At 42.0% G+C, this 23498-nt stretch overlaps 1 protein-coding gene across 1 annotated transcript in view; it reads right to left on the minus strand.

The window, feature by feature from the left end:
• Positions 1 to 8439: 8439 nt before the first annotated feature.
• SLC15A5 (solute carrier family 15 member 5) overlaps positions 8440 to 23498 on the minus strand; it is a 65554-nt gene continuing 50495 nt past the window's right edge. The window contains exons 7-9 of the mRNA XM_054016296.1: positions 22379 to 22510; positions 10126 to 10234; positions 8440 to 8636 (exon numbers count right to left, since the gene is read on the minus strand). Coding sequence (XP_053872271.1) covers positions 8489 to 8636; positions 10126 to 10234; positions 22379 to 22510 — 389 coding nt within the window. The 3' untranslated portion in view covers positions 8440 to 8488. The remainder of the gene's footprint in view (positions 8637 to 10125; positions 10235 to 22378; positions 22511 to 23498) is intronic.

Consider the following 23498-nt stretch of genomic DNA (forward strand, 5'->3'; position numbering starts at 1 on the left):
ATACAGGCCCAAAACTAGAGCTAACCAAAGGATAACAATTCCATTTCATGGCAACTTTTGAGGTTTTGAGATTTGTTTTCATTCTGCACTGGAACAAAACCAAAACCTTTCAAATGTTTTCACAAAAAACAGCATTCTCTTCAGAGAGAGGCCTGTGTGTGTCTATCTGTGTCTGGGATGCAGGAGACCCAGGTTCAAATCTCAGCTCTGCCTGATTCAGAGCAGAGCTTTTCCTCTTAGATCATGCCAAATTAGAAAGAACAGGCACTTAAACCAGGCTCTCCCACATCCCAAACCAGTACCCTAATTCCCAGGATACAGTATCTGTCTCTTGCGCTCTCTCTAAAACCTTCATAAAAAAAAGTTAAGTGGAAACCAGTACTTTTTTGTGAAACGTTTGTTGAACCAGCATATTTCAAATTTCAGCAAAAAGTTCTACCCAAAACCTTTAACTTTGGAAGAGATTAGATCCAGCTCCAGCAATCTCTAGTCACTTTGGTATTTAATATATTGCAACATGTTTTAATCTTAACAGGACATAAATAAAAGCCACCAGGTCACATGGTTTTTAAAAAGAAAAACCTTTTTGTGCAACCTATATGGTGAATGTATAACATGATAGTTATGGTGCTCCAATACAGTGCTCCCACCCCACACTATCACATGGAGCAGCCTGTAATCTCAGTAGGCCTAGAAATCTCAGGATCTTCCCCCCGCCAAAAAATCCCCTAATTTGTTGAATGGTTTTTAGTCTTGCTACCATATATTGGTAAAGCCGAGAGAATTGTCTACAGTAAAAATGTGCAGGTCGTCTTTAAGGCTTTACCATGTGCCAGTACAAATATATTGTGTAAATCATGCAATAGAAACAGAAAACTTCTTTGAATCAAGGAAAGCTATACTTAGAGAAGCAGTCACGGGTGGAATCGGACTTTTAAAATCAAAAGGATTAAAGGGGCTGGGCAAATGGAATAGTAATTCCAAATCAAGAGTTGCTATAGACAGGAGAGTAGAAGAGAAGTGATAATTTCCATTCAATTAATGACAAAAAGGCATGGTGAGGTGTCTTGCATTAGTTTTAAAGTGGACTTACATTAGTGACAAAAGAGAAACCATGCTAATGGAAACATTCTCCCAGAAAGTGCCTCTTGTGAAGCAAGAATGCCTGCTCATTTCTAAGGCAAACTTACAGTGAATGCTGCAGTTTCTAGAAAGTTGATGCTTCTGGCTTTTCAGACATTGAAGATAAAGGAAATACAAAGAAGTTGAAAAAAAACCATACAGTTCTCTTCTAGGCATGCAAGCAAAGCTTTCTTCTAAATAGCCTCTCCTCCAGAGCCTAGGTCTCCAACAGAAGCAGAACAAGACCCATTTTCCAGTCAGATAGTTCACTCCCTCATTCTTCTACCACTCCATGAACAGAGACAATGGCTCTAGAAGATTCATGAGGATTTTCAAGCTCCAGTAGTAGGTCCAATTAAAAAAAAAAATCATTCCATGACAGAGCCAGGGAACTTTGCAAGTCTTTGTGCCACTTATTATTGTAAGAGTACAGCAGTCAAAAAGAAGGTGTTCTACAAAGATAAAGTACTGTCACTTGAAGACCTTAAATTTCTTTGTAAAGATCATTGGAGAGAGCTCCCAAGACACCTAGGAACATTATTCTTCATTTTACAGATTGGGAAAGTGAGTCAAAGAGATTAAGTGATTTACCCAAGGACACACACAAAATCTGTGGCAGAGCCAGGGCATAGGACCAATATCTTCTGAGTCTAGTACTGAGCCTTAACAACTCTATCTTTCTTCTGCAAAGCTGCAGACTTCAGCAAACAAAGCATTCCTTTCAGCTAATTGGTATTACATGGAAACTGAACTGTTCTTATTTACAAAACTACAGATTTGTGTCAAGCAAAGCCAATTACACTTAATGTTTAAACTATTGCAGGTGCTCAATGACATTGTTGCTAGGCACTGGAAGTGAAATTGCTCTTTTAATGCATCTTGTTCCAATTGGGAGCATGTGTTCTATCATCAATGCAAAGTTAACAGAAGGATATCCTAATCCTCACCAGTGATCTCTCTCCACCCTCCCTTACCTGAAACGTTGTCCCACGCATTGTGCCTTAACTGTGGTGCCCAGGAAATTGTTTGGAACAGAACCAGTCTCTTTTTTGTGTTTTGCACCATATACATTTAACCCTTTAGATGAACACTTGATAACCAGCAACATCCATGCATATTAAAATGGAATTTAGGTATATTACTTACTGTGTACACAGCAACTGTTTGAGTAGCCAGGCTCTGGGTTGCTAGACAGCATACCCCTTAAATTAAGACTTCTGGAATGATCCATCCCGTTAAGTGCACAACCTCTGCTAGTTGGTTGTTCATTCACAACGTGCTTCAGAACTGGAACTCTTGCATTGAAGGATTAGAGTACATATCCTGGATTTACTTCTCACAGTACAGTACAAATATCAAATAAGACAACAAGCATAGGCAACTGGGCCTTAACATTTGTTTTTCCTACCAAAACTATCATATATTAACAATATCCTGGGCAAGGAGAGGCTATGTTGACATTCCAGAGCTTCTCTTTACGTTACTCTACACACTCATTCGCCTCTCCCATCCCTACATTGCCCCCTTGGCCTTTGTAACTAACCGGCCCAGCTCCATGAAGAGTACTTGGCTTCTTCCAAAGAGGAGACTGAATCAACAGAATCATTTACACTGATCCCAGTACATGCTAGGACAAAACAGTGGAAGAGTGCTGTGCAATTACACATGCAGTGGAGACCTGATCAATAACTCTTGGTGATTTAGAGTCTCAGTATTCTGGTTTAATGAGATCCCAACCACCTAGAAGCTTGTCTGCTAGTTTGTCAGGTATCATGCTGAGCATGGGTATAAATACTACTATGCGGTGGGTGTCTTTTACTCAGGGTAAGTGTAAAAAGCAACTGAGCTCCTTGATGGAACAAAATAGCTGAAACAACAGGAGCCACCGGCCAAAACACAGCACAGGCACATGACAAAGCTTGAGTAGAAATGGACCCATGTGGCCCATGGGGTTTCTATGGACTGATATAGACCATGCAGGGGTTAGGGCACTGATTGGTGGGGCTGCGTGTCTATATGAGATATAGGCAGGGAGAAACACCAGAGAAGATGAAAGAGAAGCAGCAGAGAGCCAAAAACAGCCACAGAAGAATCGCTAGTGTGATCCTGAGGAAAAAAACCTAGAAAGAGCTTTTGGGCTAAGTGCTGCCTGGCTGGAAAGAGGCTTGGAGTTGTGAACTTCTGTGAGCAAAGAACTTGTCTCCAGTTTGATCCTTGCTGCATTTGGGGAAACAGGACTTTAGGTATATTCATGATAAGTAACTGGATTGAATCATAGAAACATCTCATTCCATCCTCCTAATGTAAAGAATCCACTAGAACCCAAATTTTTATAACCACTTGGGCTAAGAAGGGGTAAACAATACCTTACACCTAGCCTACCTCTCCATCAGGTGCACGGCCACTGCCTTAAAGTCCTTCCTCTGGAGGGAGGGAACCTCTATTTTTTGGTAGTTCACTTCTTTAGCCCTCTAGCCAAAAGCAAATCTACTACTGCAGCCTAACCAGCCCTAGAAACAGGGTCCTCTTCAGCCCAGGTCCAGGATGCAAGTGAGATGCTGCTGGGTGGAAAGGCCCCTCCCAAAGCTCATTTCACATCCCCCCTCTCAATGAGGTTGAGCTGCTTGCTCCTTCCATCATGACTGTGGCAGGGTTTCTTTCCTTTGCAGGGAGTTAGTTAACTTTCTTCTCCTTGTGAGGGGAAGGGGATACGATACATCCATCATCACAATAGATTGTTTGATATTTGTAGTTGGAATGCATTCTGTACTGCCACTAGGTGTCAGGCTTTTCCTCCTGTCATGAACTGTTCTCATAAAGTTTGAAGCCCATCAGTGTGAATATATAAGAGACTGTAGATATATATGTTCATCAGCGGGAACTGAACCCAGGCTCATCAGTACCAAGAACCCAGGTCGCCACCCTGTGACATAAAGAGAGATCACCTTAACCTATGATAGTAGAAAGCTGAATAGTTGCTGGGACCAGTCCCTAGTGGGAAACAGGTTCACATTCACTAGGTTAGCAGATACCATTTAGGGATGAGCTCAGAGACCCTCCCAATTTGTATGCGGTACACAATGCCACCAAGCAAATGAAGAACAAGACAGAAGGTCCAAATGGGATCCCCGCTGAAATCTTTAAAAATGGTGGACCAGAGCTAATTTGGCAGCTTTACCTGCTTATCCTTAAAATCTGGATAAAGGAGGAGATACCCAGTGAAATGAGGGATGCCCTGATTGTCACCCTCTTCAAGAAAGGGGATAAAGTGGATTGTGGAAATTATCATTATATCTCCGTCCTAGCCACTGCAGGCAAAGTTCTGGCGCGGATCCTTGCAACCCGCCTTCTGTCCCTGTCAGAAGAAATTTTACTGGAGTCATAGAATGGTTTCCGACCATGTTGTGGAACTGCAGATATGATCTTCATAGCATGGCAGCTGCAAGAAAAGTGTCGGGCGCAAAACCGACCACTGTACATGGCTTTTATTGATCTAACTAAAGCCTTTGATTCAGTGAATCGCCGTGCCCTCTGGACTGTACTTTCTAAGAATGGATGTCCTGATAAATACATCAATGTCCTCAATTGCTTCATGATAACATGAAAGTGACTGTTCTGAGCAGCGCTGGTTCCCAGAGTGAACCTTTCAAAGTACAAACAGAGGTCAAACAGGGCTGTATCATCGCTCCAACCATGTTTGCGTTTTTTATTGCCATCATTCTTTACCTAATTGCTGGGAAGTTTACAGATGGCGTTGAAATCATTTACAGAATGGATGGAAAGCTGTTCAGTATGCTGATGACAACGCAATCTTTACCCACCCTGAGAAAGATCTTCAAACTATCTTGAATGTGTTTGCCGATGCTTACACATGTCTTGGTTTCACTCTTAATATCAAGAAGACTAAAGTGCTCTATCAGCCCTCTCCAAATGAGGTATTACATGCCCCTCTATCAAAATCAATGAAGTGACACTGGAGAATGTCAATTATTTCCTCTACCTTGGAAGTCATCTTTCATCCAAGGCAGGTATTGATGCAGAAATTCAACATCTCCTGAGCTGTGCCAGTCTAGCTTTTTCTAGTTTATGGCACAGGGTTTTTGAAGATCACAACATTCGAACAGACCCCAAGCTTCTTGTTTATCAAGCTGTTATTCTCCTAACACTGTTGTATGGGTCCAAAACTTGGAAAACCTATAGACACCACTTGAAAGTCCTTGAGAGGCACCATCAACACAGCCTTCATAAGATTCTGAAGATTCAAGGGAAGATAGGTGCACCAAATATTAGTGTTCTGGAAGAGGCAAAGACCACTAATATTGAGGCAATGATCATCCGTCAGCAATTCTGCTGGACTGGTCACATTGTCTGGATGCCAGAGCATCGCCTCCCGTTCTCTCAGCTGAAAGAAGGGCAGCGTAACGTGGGTGGACAATGGAAGCATTATAAGGACTTGCTGAAGGACAATCTAAAAAAGTGTAATATTGACATTGACACTTGGGAGACACTTGTCCAGGATCGCTTAATATGGAGTGAAGTCCTACGTGACGGTCGCCTGCATTTTGAACTTGCTCACCGACAAGCTGAAGAGGACAAGAGGCGCAGGAGGAAGGAGAGCCTGGTTTCCAGTCATGGTCAACAGCCTCCTGCTGAGCCTGAAAACATCTACCCTCATTGCAATAGAACTTGTGGTTCAAGGATTGGCCTCATTAGCCACGTGAGGACCCATAACTCCCATGGAAGATGATCAAACTTGGTAACGAGCGATTGCCCATCATCATTATAAAAATGCAATGAATCTTACCAGCTATATCACATAAGGTATCAGTGGAAAAGTTAGAATATCACTAAATATGATAATCTTGTTTATATGTTTGTATCACCTTTGTATTGTGGGTAATAGATATCTAGGGAATATGTATATTTACAAACTTGTGCTGTGTTTCTGGATAACACTCCAGACAGATTGGCATCAGCACTGCCTAGCCTGTTCAATGGCCCATCAAGGGTCATCAGCTGTACAATAAACCCATTGAAAGACCAGGGACTACACCTTATGAGTCAGCAAGATATGTAGGAGCATGTCTATGGACAGAACTCTAAGGCTTTTCCATGCTGTGAAGCTTGTGTTTGGGACACAGGAAGTACCAGTCACATGGCAAAAGAATGTAAAAGGCAGTTGCATCTTCTCCATTTTGTGTTCATTCCTGCTTCAGACCTCTGGGATGCTTTTCTACAAACTGAAGCTCTGAACAAGGGACTGAATGACCCATCCAAGCTGTTGATGTGTTCCAGAGGGACTTTCAAGCCAGCAAACTCACCAATACTGATAAGAACCTGATATATGGACTTTGAAGTCTCCGTATGTATCTGATTGCTTAACCATTTAACATGTCTCTTCTTGTTCTTCCTTTTTTTGTTTTACTATAAACCTTTAGATTTAGACACTAAAGGATTGGCTGGCAGAATGGTATTTTGGGTAAGATCCAACCTAATACTGACCTGGTAACGTGGCTGACCCTTTGGGGTTCAGAAAAACATTTTGCTTATGTGAGCAGAGTTTTAAAATAACTTCACTGTACTGGACCTAGGTGCTGATTGGGAGCCAGAGAACTGGAATGCAATAAGGGCACTGTGTGATTTCCTTTTTTAACTTCTTGATAACTAGTGTGGGAAATCAGAAGTGCAGTCTGTGGCTGGTTAGTGAATTTAACTTCAGTGTTAATCACCAGTTTTGGGAGTATCTGCTCTCCTGTTTGCAAATTGCCCTGATCTTGGCATTTATATTGAGGGCTGCCCCAGGCACACTGGGTCACACACCAAATATGGTGACATTTGCAATAAGCTCTTTGGGGCAGGGACTGTCTTTTTGTTCTTTTTCCCTAGCATAGTGAGGTCCTGCTGTGACTCCTAGGCTCTACTGCAATAGAAATAATACATAGTAAGTCTTGAGAGTTGACCACACTGTAGATTTTCTCAGGGATTAAATCAGATCCCACAAGCTTAACAGTGACAGATCTGGTCAGTACTTGGATGCAAGCCCTATTGCAAAAGAACCTGTCACTTTTATAGAAGGCAGTTCTCTTCCCTCCGAACCACTATGGGCACATGTGTCTACACAGCAAAAAATACTGCAACGACGAGTCTCAGAGCTTGGGTAAACTGACTCAGGTTTGCGCCACAGAGCAAAAAATAGCTGTGTAGATGTTCAGGCTTGGACTGAAGCCTGGGCTCAGAGTCCTCCCCCATCATGGGGTTTCAGACCCCAGCCTCCAGCCCAAGCCTGAATGACTACATGGCTATTTTTACCCCATACCACAACCCCGAATTAGTTGACCGGGGCTCTCAGACTCACTGCTGTGGGATTTGTTTGTTTTTTTGCTGTGTAGATGTACCCTGTACAGCAAATCCCCCAGCACAGTGTTTAAGGGAAGAGAACTGTGAAGCTAACTGTTCCATGTTCCCAGTGAGATTTTAAAAGGGTCTCACCTACTTGTAGTCACTAAAATCCCATGACACTGCTGACAAGGGAATGATTAGTAGCCCCACTGTCAACATGTCAAATTCCAAAGTAGGGAGTTATTTCCCTATCTTTCAGGGGTTTTTTTGGATATAGTATTCTTACATTTAAAAACTCCATTGTATTTTTGCCAGGTGAGGTTGTTAAACAGCTACTGTATTCCAGAGGTGATGAGTGAAGTGATTCCTGTACATGCATATGAGCAAAATAATTGAGGTTATTTAAATAATTATAATAGTACCACCTAACTCTCGCACAGAGTGCTTTTCATTAGTAGCTCTTAAAGTGCTTTACAAAAGGGACCAGTATTATCCCCATTTTACAAAGGGGGAAATCAAGGTCCAGAGAGGTGAAACGATTTGCCCAAGGTAATCCAGCCGGGAATAGAACACAAATCTCCTGAGTTCCAACCCACTGTTCCGTCTAGTACGCAACACTGTCTCCAAACAAGATATTTTAAAATTGTTTATATGTAAATGTGTGACTCAATGATTTGCTAAACAAATTTTTAAGTGACTTTATTCAGTTTAAGCCATAATTAAATACATCTGTTAACACATTATACATTTCCCCTCACCATTTAAAAGGCTCTGCTCTGTAGCCATTTTGCTTGTGGAGCTCTCATTGACAGCAACTGGAATTATGCTGCTGGAGCAGCTACAGGGACAGGTCCTAAGCTTGCAGTTGTTTGTGGTACTTGGTAAAAAATATAACAACAAATCGGTATTATTGCTAAGGCCATTCATAAATACATAGGCAGTTTCATTAAAATATGCCAGATGACTGACTGCAACAAAGCAGGTAGACTGCACTCTGATGCCAGGTCTGTCAATTAAGGGTAAAATTTTATAGGGCTGTCTCCATAGGAGACAAAGTGGAAGAATATTCTAGGACACTGTCATAAAACTTGGGAGACTTTTCATGCTGCAGAAGTTTCTTGTCAAGGATGCTTCCTCTGAACCCTTGGTCATATTCTTGATTCAGATTGCTGTATCTGCAAATAAAAAAAAAACAAAGCAATATGACCCTCCTTTTAAGGATTTGCTCTGCTGGGATTTTGCTGTGTGGCCTTGGGCTAGTCACTTCCCTCCCTGTGCCTCAGTTTTCCCCATCTGTAAAATGCAGATAATAGCACTTTGAGATCTACTGATGAAAAGTGCTGTAGAAAAACTAGGTAGTAGTCTATAGTCTTGATAATTTAAAGAACAGGCATGAAATAAATTAACACTTAGGAAAATACAGTACTTTTTGAATAATTCGTACTTGTATTTTTCAGCAATGGGCCTCAAAACACTATACTGAACTTGTGGATAATGGTATTCCACTTTATATGGGGGAAACTGAGGTACACAGAGAAGAAATTGATCTATCCATTGCAAGAATCGGAGTCAAAAATATAGTCCAGAGCTAACCCTCTAGATTAGCAACTAGACATTGCTGCCTCGTGATATAAATTCAGATTTGGATTAGATATGGCATTTATGTGGTTGGCAAGATGCCAGCGTGGTCGTTGGTGTTGCAAAGTTAGGGAAATCTGTAATAAAACAAGTCAGATTTTTAATCAGGCCCTGTTACTAGAAGCACATTTCTCTCAGAGGTATTCACTTCAAGAATACTTAGTGCCCATATCAAGCTACCAGCCTTCCAGCAGAAGAATCATAGAAATTAGAATTAGCAAAGTTCAATTAGTTTATCTCAAGGGTTCTCGATGTTTTTAATAGTGTGAATCACATTTTAATAGAGAGAGTTTATCTGTTGGACCCCTTCCTTCCCATTTGCAATGGTGTGGGCTGCCTGTCCTACAGTTGGTGACTGAATAGCATCCCCTCAACAACTGTTGATTAGAGGGAAAATATTAGTTATGTATTTAGTGTATTTTTGGATTTTAATATGTTTCAGCAGCTGGAAACAGGGAGGTAGAGACAGCACCATGTCCCCAGACAGTTTTGCAAACATTATTGGTGGTCCTATTGGCCACAGTTTGGGAACCCCTGGATTATATAATCTAAGGCCTACTGGCAATATAGAATTGATTCCTGCATTTGAGTGACTGGAGTCATTCCACCATCTCCACCAGGGAGTCTAGCTGACATTAGTATACAGCTGAGAAGCAGGAAACATTCCCTGTGCATTCCTTTGTTCTATTCCATCCCATTATACTTACATTCCCCTAAACAGTTCCCTTCCATCTTTCGTGTTAGCATTCTTCACAGAATTTTAGATTTTTAAGACCCCTTAAACAACTGGGACAAAGGATGTATATTTTGTTTTTAATCTTATCCCAGCCAAAGTACTTTCTAGCCCCTTCTCTCCAAGAGGGAAGAGGGAAAATCCTGAACTCTGACCCTCTGCATGGTAATCCAATGAACTACCTCTAGGCTGCTCAGTCAGCACTGCTTTGTTATAAGGTTTACTTGTAATTTTAATGAGAAATCCTACACACACACTAGTGAAGTGTCAGAGCCTCATTTTCTGGTACTTACCTATGTGAAATGGTCCAGAACCCCAAGGTGTTCACCACCATTAATGAAGCCAAGAAGAAGTAGAATCTCTCCAAGTTACCCTCATTTAGGAAGTTTGGGAACCAATTGCCTAGTGAAGCAAATATTTGAAGCAGTGTTAGTTTATTCAACTGGCTAAGAGGTAGGTCACATATAAGTTACTGAAATATAAGCTTGTGTAAGATCACACAGATCCTACAGTGATGGGTGCTTTGAATTCTATCATAGATATTTATATAGCCCCATTATCTGAGCACCTCGCAGTCTTTAATGCATCTATTATACCCTTTTACAGATGGGTAATTTAGGCATAGAGAAACTAAATTACATATCCAAAGTCACAAAGGACTCTATGGTAGATCAGGGAATTGACCTAGGTCTCTACTTAGCACCCTGAACATTGGACTGTCCTTCCTCTCTGATCATCTTCTATATACTTGTATCACACACAAAAAATCTACATTAAAGAGAACATTATTAAGGTTGCAAAATCAAGTATTTTAAAGTTGGGAAATGCGGAATTAAGGTTGCCCATACAACCTTAATTAAACCTCATGTGTATATGCAATGCAGTCTTTAGTTACATGCTCACATACTATTTTTTCCACAGGACACTCACTGAGTGCACAGAATGAATGGTGCTCACTTTGTGAGAAGTTATTCAATATTTTGTTTTTTTCTCATTGAGCAATAGGAGCTCCCAGGCCTTATTTATGGCACCCTATTAAACCCTGCTCTTGAGACAAAATTATTAATATCTTCCACTTTCCACTCTTCAGATGTCTCATCCCAGTCCCACTTTCCTTGCCCAGCAAATCCTAGTCTCACCTCAGTCTACCCCTAACTCCACTGCAGTCTCCTTATCCAGCCAGTCTCAGAACGACACACCTCATCCAATTTGTCTCTTCTCTCACCCTGGCATCCAGCCACTCCCCCTTGCTCACATTCCTGCCCTAACTGGCTCCCAGTCCCAGTCTCTCTCCCTGAACTCTTCATTCAACCTCAGTTTCCCCGCCCTCCCCCCCCCCCCGCTCATTGTCTCAGGCTCATTGTCCAGCAAGTCCCAGTTCTCCCCCACAACACTTTGTCGGATGTGCCTCTGCCCCTTCCTCTCCTCCTTTCCCTCCCCACTGGTTCCTAGTTCCCGTCTCCTTTCCCAGACAGTCCAAGTCTCTCTGTAGCTCCTCATGCAATCTCAGTCTCCCTCCCACCTACTGGCTCCCAATCCTAGTCTGTTCACCCAGCCATTTGCAGTCTCCCTAACACAGCACCCAGATCCAGTCTTCTTGTCCAGCAAGTCCCAGTCTCTTTCTCCTTCCTCCCCCCCCGCTGCACCATTTGGAACAAAATCACATTTCTCAAACTTTGCTGTGAATGGGAAATGTGCTAATGAATATCTGAGAAGGTAAAGTCAAAGTGCTTCAGGTTTTCCAGCAGCACCATCCACCAGTCACTGAAAAAATAGGAAGCTTTGCCTTTTTGTTGCTTAACATACTGGCCAGGGATCCGCAACAGCTAGGCCTTTCTGATCCTCCTTATGCTGCACACCATAGCTATTTGTAAATACTCTATAAGCACAGACCCCTACCACTTGGCCTCTTGGTAGTATAGAGCTTATGACACATCTCAGCACTTCAAATTCCATCAAGTAAAGGACAATGGCACATATGCACATACAATCCAAAACACCTCAAGAAATTTTGGGTAACTGCAATACTTTAAAAGTTTCCCCCTGCCTGTCAGATATGCTGTGCACATCATAATTGCAGAAGCAGATTTTCTTTTGGTAACTGTAAAGATTGGGTTTCACAGAAGGAAGCCAGTCATTAGTTAGACTGAATTTCCAGAAGTTCAGTTCTTGAAGGATGATCAAATATAGTTAACACACAAAACCAAACTGAAACCACAGAGTGGCAGAGGAGCTAAAATATCAGAGCAAAACTCTACAAGGCAGTATCAAGCCCTTATTCTAACTGGGAACTCAGCCTGCTTATCACCAAGAAAAACAACAGCTTTCTTCACTCCCCCGTTTCCAATGTGAAGTCCACTAGCATTAGAAAGCAGCTTTTCCCCAGAAGGCTTTGCTAAAAGGGGAATAAGAAAAAAATAACTTTTCCTTTTGCAGTTGTGCCAGTGAAAACTAATAGCCTTACTTGACCTAAGCTGTCTGTTGGCATTCTTAGTTCAGTTTGCAAGAGCTACTTAACCTAATTAGAATGAGGAGGAGAAGGAAACGACTTCAGTTTGAGAGAGTGACCAGTCAAAGGAATGAAAAAAGAATCTCTGCTTTCCTCTTTCATCCTCATACACTTTCATCCGTACCTCAAGGTTGTAAACATCTCTCGCTCCCCTAAGCAGTCCCCTTTAGATCTCTCTGGATCAATAAGGATCAACTGTAATCAGTACAGTAGTTTTCCCTCATCCTTCTCCAGACTTTGTTCTGCACAGCGATGCCTCGCCGCCTGTCGGAGAACAGCACTACCTCACCTCTGCATGTGTGGCTCCCTTTGTGGTGTTATCTCAGAACTAGTTTTAAAATGTATCATTTAACATTGTCAGTTGACTGAGCTCCCAGGTACCATAACTTCATTTTAGTAGCATATAAACTTTTACTGTCATAATTCACAATCAGGCAGTTTTTCATTTTACATCCCCCAGTGGCCGATAGAAGAAGGAGGGAGAGTGAGTGTATCTGATGAAAGGAAAAGCAAGCATGGGGTTCTGTACTACAGCTTGTCAAAGCAGAGTTCACACTGTCTGTTGGATTATTTACATCTATTGGTCTAACTATGTAAGCAGCAGGAGCTTCGTAATGGAACTGAGTTTACCAGGGAATCCAAATAGAAATGATGTCATTAAAATACTACTGAATTATAACAAAAATGAATTTAGTTCCACGCCTGTGCTCTGCGGAGTTTGTGGCTTCCAAAAGAACAGACCCAAAACGGAGTCCCTGAGACTGTGTTTTCAGTGCTGGCGAAGGACACCAAATTAATAGTGTTGGAGATGGAAGCCCTCTTTTCATCTGCAGAACAAGTATAGCAATAAGCAGGGCCGGCTCCAGGCACCAGCGCAGGAAGCAGGTGCTTGGGGCGGCCAATGGAAAGGGGCGGTACGTCCAGGTCTTTGGCGGCAATTCAGCGGCGGGTCCCTCGGTCCCTCTCAGAGGGAAGGACCGGCCACCGAATTGCCGCCGAAGAATGAAGCGGTGCGGTAGAGCTGCTGCCGAAGTGCCGCCGATCGCGGCTTTATCTTTTTTTTTTTTTCTCTTTGCTGGTTGGGGCGGCAAAAAAGCTAGAGCCGGTCCTGGCAATAAGCAGCATGATCTAGTGGATAGGACACTGGACTGGGAATCAGGAGACCTGGGTTCTACTCCATGCTGTGCCATTGACCTCCTGCCTTGTGTTTGAACAGTGCCTAACCCAGTGGGGCCCAGATCTGAAGTGGGGTCTTTAGACAATAGTGTAATAGAAAGTTGACAAGGAAAGCAACAACAATGCAAGCACCCCCTTCCCTGAATCAGAAGGGCTAGTTTTGGGGTGAGAAAGTTGTTCCGTCTTCAGGGCAGACAAAAGGCACACAGTGACAAATCCTGCCCCTGTGTCATGCCTCCCGCTGCACTCAAAGTGGGAGGCATCAGTGGGGCTCCCTTCTCCCCCACCACCCCAGTACTGGCAGCAGGGGCCAGTCTCTCCCCAGTAGAAGCAGAGATCCTCCTCCAGATAGGCGGGGGTGACAGCATTACTGGGAGTCTTCCAAATACTTATCCAGTAGCCAGTATGTATTTGCGCGGGTGGCCCAGGCCTGATACACAAGGGATGGTCCAAAATTTTCAGTCAAAATGGTTTTTCAGCTGAACATTGGGCTTTTGTTTAAAAAAAAAATGTCCACAGAAAGTTTTGACTTAGATTTTCTTTTAAACGAAAAGTTGAAATTTTCCATGGGGAGTGAGGGTGTGACATCAGTCCAGTTCTATCCTGCACTCACACAGCATTGTCTGCGGAGGTGCCCTCAACAAAGCAATAGGGCTTGGAGTTAAAATTCCATTGAGACACCTGGGGCAGCTCACTCTGCTAGGCGCTATTGCTTCGGGCTGTCTGAAGACTCAAAGCCTCCCTGCATGGATTAAAGTCTGTTCATGTTTTCAAGCTTTTCTTCTACACCATGAGACACAGAACCTTACTTGGTCTGTTTTGATTGTTCATTGTTTTAAATAGAAGCCGAGAGTCTGTTGTAATCACAGAATTCCAGGAGCTGGTGTCCCAGACACTGATTTGTAGAGTCTGTGCTTTTAGTTGGCAGTATCTCCACACTCCGGTCAAGTCCTGGGCTTTTCTACTAAGATTGCCAACAGAAGTCCCAGTTTGTGGGGATGGTTTGTCATGTGGATACTGCCTCACTGGGAATTAAACTTGCACAACAGTTCCCCTATTTTCAAGTTTATTCCAACATGAAAATTCTCATTGTTGATTCATACTGTGAAATGTTATCAGCTACTTCTAACCATGGATAGATTGAGATCCTTTCCCTTTTGGGTGTCAATGAATTGTGTGTGTGTTCCATGACTGATTGGAAGAGCTACTTAACCTAATTAGAGCCATTGCAATCAATTTTACATAGAAGATGCTCATATACTACAGTGATGGGTGGCAATATAAAACGCCTCACAGCCTTAGTGGGGCTCAAGCTAGCATGCTAAAAATAACAATATGGACATTCTGGCTTGGGCTGGAGCTTGGGCGGGCTCCACACTCCTATTTTTACCACTCTTGCTTGAGCCCTGTTAGCAAATCTCTGTCTACCCAGGCTGGGAGGCTTGCTCCCAGCTGCAATGTAGATCTACCCTAAGACAATGGTGCCTGGCCTTGCACATGTATACAGAGAAAGAGGTAGCGGGTTGGGTTGGGCTGGAGGGCAAGAGCAGCCTCATGCCCTCTGTGCTCCATGCAAAGCCTGGCCTAACATGGGGAATGCAAGGACCACATTATGCCAGGTTTGCGTGGAGCACAAAGCATATGCATGAAGCTAATGCTGTTGCAGGCACTAGCCTCTCCACAGCCGGTAAGGAAAGGCAAGGCTGTAGAACCTCCATTTGTCCACACAAGCTAGCAGGTCCACCTGGATACAGAGAAACATGGATGCTGCATCTTCAGGGCTGTGCCTGGAGCTCTAGCTACACCACCTCCCTTGCAGGGCTGTACCTTGCAGGCACAGCAGAGCCCCAAGCTGGATGGGAGTGCAGTTTGTTTATTGCCATATAGATAATGCCATAAACTCATAGTTAAAAGGTACATATAGAACACAGTGAAGCCATCCCACAGACTAGTCTATCCTGAATAAATCCCAGATACTTACATTTAACCCACTACTGAGACTTGGAGTTAAAAAAACCCACTTAAATTCAAATCTTTCAAGAGCTTCACATATCCCTCAATCAATTCATCAAGTGATGGGATATAGTTAATGCTTCTAAGTCTTAGTACATGCTGTCTCGAATCCTTATTGGTTAAACAGGTATCAGTGGACACTGCCATCTGTACTGTAAAACGTCTTTTGGCAGTATCATATTTTGGTGCTAATCACACAGGTATGTTAAAACTCATAAGTGAGAATACTGGTACCAGAGATCTTAACAAAAAGAGGCAATCTGGACTGATTTCCTCCCCTCTGACCCACCCCCCCTTTACATATTTGCATTACTACTTTTAGATACATTTATTCTGAAATGATTAGCAAAGGAGGACAGGTTTAGTTTTGCATCTCTTCCATTAAAATGTCAGGAGAGGTAAAAGATGCAAAAGAGATCAGTTTCCCAGCTCGTACTGAAAATATCACTGTCACCCGTCATCTGTTTGCACTCATCAGATTTCAAGAAGTCTTATTTTATCATATTCACACCATCCTCCTTAGATGAGTTAAAATGTGATTAATGCAGCCTAGACTCTGTGTGACTGATAGCTGATCAACTGTTCCAATAAAAAATATCCTAAGCTAGTGATATGGAGCACGATCCAAAAAAGGTTGAAGTAGTTTAATCAACACCTTCCATGCTCAGCAATGTAATTCACAATTTTTATCCTTTCACTGACTCTAATTCAGTATGTTCTGAACAGCTTCCCAAGAGCATGGGTACCACTGAACTAAGGGTGGGAGAATGCAAAATAGTTTAGGCTTTTGTTCCAGTAAACCTGAATCATGGGACAATGCAAAAGCGTCGGTAGCCTAACATCCACACAACACACCTTGTTGAATTTAGCTTTACAACAGCACAATTCACGTGTCATCCTGCTTCACTGCGACAGAACAAGGTCTGGACTTCAGAACCTAACCCAGGTTCAGCTGGTTTAAAAGCAACCAATTCAAGTTGGTTTGCCTTCCTCCTGCACCATGAGTTGTTCAGATATTGATTATTTTTTAGCACTCTTTATCATGGAACTTAACTTTTTGAGGGATCGGGGTGTAGCTGATGTCAGTATTGGCTAATTGGTACTGGTCCCTAGTGTCATTCTCAGAAGTGCTGCCTTTGAGGAGAATAAGTACAGGAAAGTGATTTCCTGCATTGTTGAGACCTTCAATCTTACATCATGGAGACCTGTGATGGGATCCACTCACCTCTCATGAACGCCCTCTATCGGATATATGCGTGCCTGTTCTTTTTCAGCTCTGCGCTGCTCATAGTGCCTTCCATCGGCTACCATCCTCCTCAGTGGATCTTTGGCAACTCAGCCCACCAGCCAAGTCATATACAGTCCATATGTGAACAAAACAAACCTCATCTGGTGTACAAGTCCAACAAGTCCAACTATCACAGTACGCTCAGTTGGTCTCTTCCTGTAGCACTCCCAGGACTTATTCCTCAGCCTCTTCTGGGCTAGCTCTCAAGTGATCCCAGTTCTGGAATGGAACAGTGCCCCCAGGGCTTCCTCCCTGGAGACCTTTGCCCCCTAGCAAGCCTCAACTGACCCCTGCTCTCCAGATGAGTCACTGTTTACAGTTCAGTTCATTCCCCTTCTGGGGAGGTATCAAAGTCCAACAAATGCTGACCCTCTTCCAGCTCTTCAGCTCCTTCCCTGGGCTTATGCAGCCACTTTCCTGGTGGCTAGTGGGATAGACCTGTGCCCACCCACTACTCCAGGTCCCAACCCAGGGACCCTACAAATAACAACCACCTGCTGCATCCCTTTTTACTTTGTTGATGCTGCTTCTGTTCCCTGGGTCACTTGCCTGCAGCCCCAGCACCTTCACCCCATGGCTGAAGTCCTGCTTGTGTCCCTGCAGCCAGCCAGGAGTACCTTCCTTGCTCCCCTAGTTCCTGCCAGCAACTGAATCTACTTTGACCAGCAGCTCCTAGGCAGCCTGGAGGACTTATATCTACTGCTCTTTCCTGGGATGGGGTGTGGTAGGACCGTGAGGACTCCAGCAGGGGTCCTCTGAGTCTATTACACCTCATCACAAGACCATTAAAAACAAAGATGGAAGGAAAAGTAAGTGGAGAGTTGGTCCAGATTCAGTTTACAAAGTCTCAGGGACCCAACAAACCCCGAAATTAGAGAACTAGACTGGATCTTTTATACCCCTTCTTTATGTAACTATTTGAATCTACAACCATATTTGATCATCTTCCATGACCATAACAAAATTAATACCTATCCATTATCCATATGTGGCATTGCGGACTTCCTTACTTAATCTTCTACTCATTAATATTAATATATTGTGTCAATCATTTCTTAATAATTCCTGCACATCACTGAGGTCAAACTGCCTAGTTAACATATTGCAGAAGGCCCCCAAATCCCCTCTAATTTGTGCAACTTGCGGTCACCTGTTTACTTGCACAGCAAGAGAAGGCATAAATTGTTACCTGGGTATGCCCTCAGGCCTATATAATTTTAACTAAAAACCCCTGCCTTAGCCTGACTAGAACCAAGACTCTCGCGTTTGGCCTCACACCCATAAAACATGCCACTAACGTAACAAAAGCGTACTAACACAATTATTTATATTCACCTACTTCCTATTACAGCTTCAATAACGTCCATTATTATTTCTGTAAGCATGCTTAGCAGAGATATGATATTTTACCCCAAAATTATAGACCCTCCATGATCAGGTTAGAGGTCAACAGTCAACAATAAGCAGCTCCGGAAGTTTTTAAAGCAACAAAACTACTTTACTCATATCACTTGTAGCAATACAACACAAGCCCCAAGAAAGGTAATCAAGAATGATATGAGAGTAACGTAGCCTAATACAGATGGTTTAATCATGCAAAAATAATGGAATAATTTGGAAAAGGGCATCATGTCTGACACCATTTCCAGAATGGGCATCAAAAGACAGATGGAGTAGCAGTGAATTCTTGCATTCCTTTGGAAATGAGATAAGAAAACCTCTGCTGGTTTCATTATAATTTAAACTCAGCTCAAAAGGTCTGCGTTTTTACAAACAAGCCTAGCTTAATTCACGGTTCAGAACCGAAAGTTAGCAGAAGTATTACAATATTCATAAAATCTCGCACTTAAAAGGTTATATAATAGAGATACAGAAATATTTACATTATATTTAAACGTTGCGTGTCTGTCACAGATGCTAGCGAGTGGCCACCCATTAGGACTGTTGTGGGGACAATCCAAGTCTCTGGATCCCTTGAGGAATGTTAAGCCCCTGCAGCCTGAACAGAGTCCAGCCACTGCCCCAAACTCGGGGTCCCCTAGGTAACCTCTCAGGGTGCAGACCTTCTATATGGCACTCCCTTCTGAGAGTTGGAGCCCCTGTCCATCCACCTGTCCCCTCTGGGCACACTGCTGACCCTTGAGACTCCCCAGTACTTAAAACACAGTCCTTTACCAAAACTTCACCCTAAAGGTGTGAAGCTTCTGCTTTATCACTTGGCATGCAGTAGTTGTCAAACAGTCAACACACACCCTTCACATAGTCCAACACATTTATGCTCCTTTATACTTAATCATGTACAGCACAGGAGTGTACAGAACAAATAACACAATAAACATATTAAACCTCAATGTCCCTTACTGTCAAGCTCACCATCCCCATATGAGTCTGCGGGGAATCAACTGGGTTCCAGCAGGCAGGGCGTCCCTACCTCATGAGGCGTTACATGCTGGGTTGCTTCTTCTTCACGGACTGGAGAAAAAGAACCCCTGAGCAGAAAAGCTTCTGTCCTTTGAAAGCTTCCTGTCCCACTGTGCCAGGTGATATCCTTACTAGCCCCCCCTCATGAGCACAGACCTTTGCCAGGTGACTTTATTGCACCCTCCTCACTGCTAAACCAGTTTTTCTGGGCAGGGACTAGTCTTGTCCACAGTGAAATGATTTCCAACGATAGGAGACTTAAGAGTCAACTACCCTCTACTGTTATTCTTTTGCCACCATCCTTTGGAATTTTAACCCAACAGAGGTAAAGAGACCATGCAGAAGACAAAAAGCTGCACATTCAGAATGGTGTTTGCAGCCTGACACAGATACATAAGGTTCAAAATCTCACACAGAATTCATAAATTGTTCAGTCATATTCCCAAATCACAGTATCGTTCCAGAAATGGTTGCTAGGAATAAGTGAACTGGTTCTGTTTAGGGTCGAGGCAAAAGAACCTCAGAGGAATCTCCACTCATTTTTAGAATGGAACGTCTTGGGCCCTAAAAATATATCAATTACATGAAAATGAAAAGAGTAATCTAAGTGTTCTCACTGGAAGAACAGGAGGACACCATTTAAGAATAATATTCACCTTGATTCTCATTACAGGTTTGGATAAGAATCAGTCTTTTGAGGTGCTTACCCAGGCCAAACCCCAAACCTTAGGAGTTTGGATGATCACTGAACCACCTCGAAAATAATCCTCCTTAGTGGAAAGTCACTTTCAGTAGCTGTCTTCAGTTCTGTGTTCACTCACAGGAAGTCAGTAATGGAGATAAAGATGTGGCTTGAGATTTTGCAAAGCTGACATGGGGATCTAGCCACACAACTCCCATAAAAATGTAAGAGATGAATGGTTAAATCCGCCAATTGCCTTTGAAAATCTCAACAATAGCTGGTTGAAACTCAGAATTTCCTTTCCATAGGAAATTCTGACAATTCTAAATATTTTTGTTCTGAATTGGAACAAAAAGTTGAAATTGCAAAATTACCTGTGAATCAAAAATTGCTAAAAAACATTTGTTTTGGGTCAAAGAGTTTTGTTCCCCCCAAAAAAAATTTGTTTCCATTTTGACTTTAATTTGATTTTATATTTTTTTTATAATCAGTAATTTCCTATTATAATTGGTATAACAAAAATATATAAAATGACATCATGTTGTTACATGATATGAGTCTAAGCATTTTGACTTTTATAATATCATATAAATTATGTTACATTTAATTATAACAAATATCAAAATGATAGTTGAAATAAAACATTTTTCCTCAACAAAACAAAATATGCCAACTTTTTCATAAAAAAATCATTTTGATAATTTTATCACTAAAAAGTCTGACAAAGTTGATTACATTCTGGGAAAATGCTGATTTAATGAAATCAACATTTCAAAAGGAAATGTGCTTTATTGGAAACTTTTTGACCAGCTGTAACCTCAACTATTATGCCTGTTGGCTTGAAGACTTGAAGGTGACTTGTTGAGCTAATCATTTTAATATCCGTTTCCATTTCTAGATGAAACTCATAGCTTGAAATAAAATTCTATCTAGTTGAAGTTGTTAACTTAAGCAAATATAAGAGAAACTTCATTACAGAAGTGAAACAGATTAAGATACCAACTACTTGTACATCCAGATCTTGGAAGCATGGATTAATATTTTCTGACGCATACTTTTTCAATGATGCACAATCTTTTTAACTGCACTGTTCCCCAGGATAATGTCTCTTGGAGACATAGGTGCAACCCAAGCAGCTCTGAAAATTGGCAGGTATTTTAACTACAGCTGTAGTTTGTACTACAGCCAGCAACAGTAGCATGTTAAAAGGGTGATTTCTTGAAAGGTGGTAATGATCAAATTTATGGATGTCAAGCAATCTGTAAAACTGATTACTTCGAACTGGTAACTATTTTGGACATGTAAACAAAGGAGGTCCTATCCCTTTGCTCTAAATACTTCCTGGTGTTTTAAAGGTAATTATAAAATAGAGAACTCCTACATACTAACTGGATCTAACAAAGGTTCATCAACAAAAAAGGTATTTTTAAGAACTGTGTGCCAGATTCCTACCATGACCAATTCAGAAGAGTAACCAGAAGGTCAGGTTTATAATAAATGCTTTCAGGTGGTTGAATGTACAGAATTGGCTTAGAAATGTCATGAGAATGAGTTTTCTGGGAACGCTAGCTCTTTTCTAAGTGGGATAGAAATACTGTGAAAATATATTGTCATGATGTTTTCTTACTTTTGGGTTCTGGTAGCACCTGGACATGTGTGAAAAATGAAAGACCAAGGAAATATTTTAACTTCAAAAGAAAGGTTCAGAGCTTGGTTTCAGCTTTGGGATGAGGTTCAACTTTACCCTTATTTTGCCTGCTGCATGAAGTTCAAGGTTGAACTTTTCATAGCTGACTAAGCATCAGACTGTCACACCTTTGCTCCCACTGAGTAGTACCTTATGCCATTGATGATCCCATTAAAGTCAATGACTATTTGCAGAGTAAGATACTACCCTGTGAGAGATAGGGTGGCAAAATATGGTCCTGGAGGGATTTAGCCACACATTTCTCCTTATTTCAATAGGAACTGGGTGTCTAAATCTCCTGGTCCATTTTGCAAATCTCAACCTATTTTTCTTGTCCATACTCTCAAGACCCTGGTACAATGTACCTACAATGTATTCTACTATTCTACCTTTTGTAAAGCATTGAACACACATTCTGGTGGCTCAGATGACCCCCAAGTAAATGTGGCTGGGGATAGACACGTGCTGAGGGTTCTGGTGGATGAAGGATGCTTGATAGCCAATTTATTGCCCATGATTTCAGAATAGAAAACATGGGGCTCCCCACAGATGCCATTCTCTAATTACTCCACCTATCAAAAGTAAGAGGAATCATTACAGTTTGATGAATACAGCTGCAAGTCTATTTCCTATCTTAATTCTATCTTAATTGTGAAAGTAAATCAATAAACTTTGGCAGCCACTCTTATGCTGTTACATGCTTCTCCAAATCAATAGCCAGAGGATTAGAAAACTCATCTCGCAAACATACAGCATGAGCACATTCTTACCTTGAGAGCCTATGTATGTTGTCTGAACAATAAAGGCTCCCATAAAACAACCAGCTCCATTGAAGATGGTCAAAAAGTGCATGGCGATCCCTCGAATTCTGCCTGGCACAAGCCTGAATGTTAGTAAGGAACCTTTGCAAGGAAGCAGAAGATAGTTACAAGTTACACAAGGAAATAACCTTTCAGGGATGGCTAGGCGAAAGATACAATCATTAGAAATCCAATAAATTTGAAAAAGAAAAAAGCCCAGAGCCTACTGCAACAGGATACAACATGAAGCTTATATTCCACTACTTTTTAAATATACGGTGAAACTGACTCATTATGGAAAGGCAACCAAACCTATAACCTATTGAAGTGTCACATTCTATGTTAAGCCTGCTTAAAATGATCATACAGTGGACCATCCCAAAATCAGTCATCTAGTAATACTGCTACTTTGCATGTGTGTATTCCTTTCCATCCAATGATCACAGTGCATTTTACAATTACTTAATTTAGCCTCAAACTTCCTCAAGTGGGAAAGTTCTCATTTCTCCATTTTATACAAGAGGAAGCAGGCTGTGAGATGCTGTATGTGACCTCAGGCAAGTCACTGCAAGTGGCAGAGCTAGGAATAGAACCCATATTTTCAAGAGTGACTAGTGATTTTGGGGGCCCACCTTGAGAAACCTTGACGAGGCTTGGATTTTCAGAGGGTGGAAGATCAGTACCTCTGAAATTCAGACTCCTAATTTAAAGTATTTGATGCCAGGCACCCAAAAAATGTAAGGACCTCTCCTTCACAAAGTCACTAGTCAGTTTTGAGAAATCTTGCGTCTCCATCGCAACTTCCAGTCCCATGTCGTAACCAAAAGTCTAACCATCTCTAGTTGAGGGATCTTACTAACAAAACAAAAACAGCAGATGCTACATGTGGTAGCTTGGGGAGGCTTTAGAGAGGTTAGAGCTGTTTCTTAATGCATTACATTGCTTTATCTACACAAAAGTTTTCCACTGTTATTAGCAGCAATTCCACTAGCGCTACCAACAATTGGGGGTGCTAGTGGAGACAAGAATGCCATGGTTACCAGTGTTTTTAGATGGTGTCATTTAGATTTGTTTTGAGCAGCATTTAATG

Source organism: Malaclemys terrapin, chromosome 1, assembly GCF_027887155.1.
Source record: "Malaclemys terrapin pileata isolate rMalTer1 chromosome 1, rMalTer1.hap1, whole genome shotgun sequence".
In the NCBI taxonomy this organism is placed as follows: domain Eukaryota; kingdom Metazoa; phylum Chordata; order Testudines; family Emydidae; genus Malaclemys; species Malaclemys terrapin.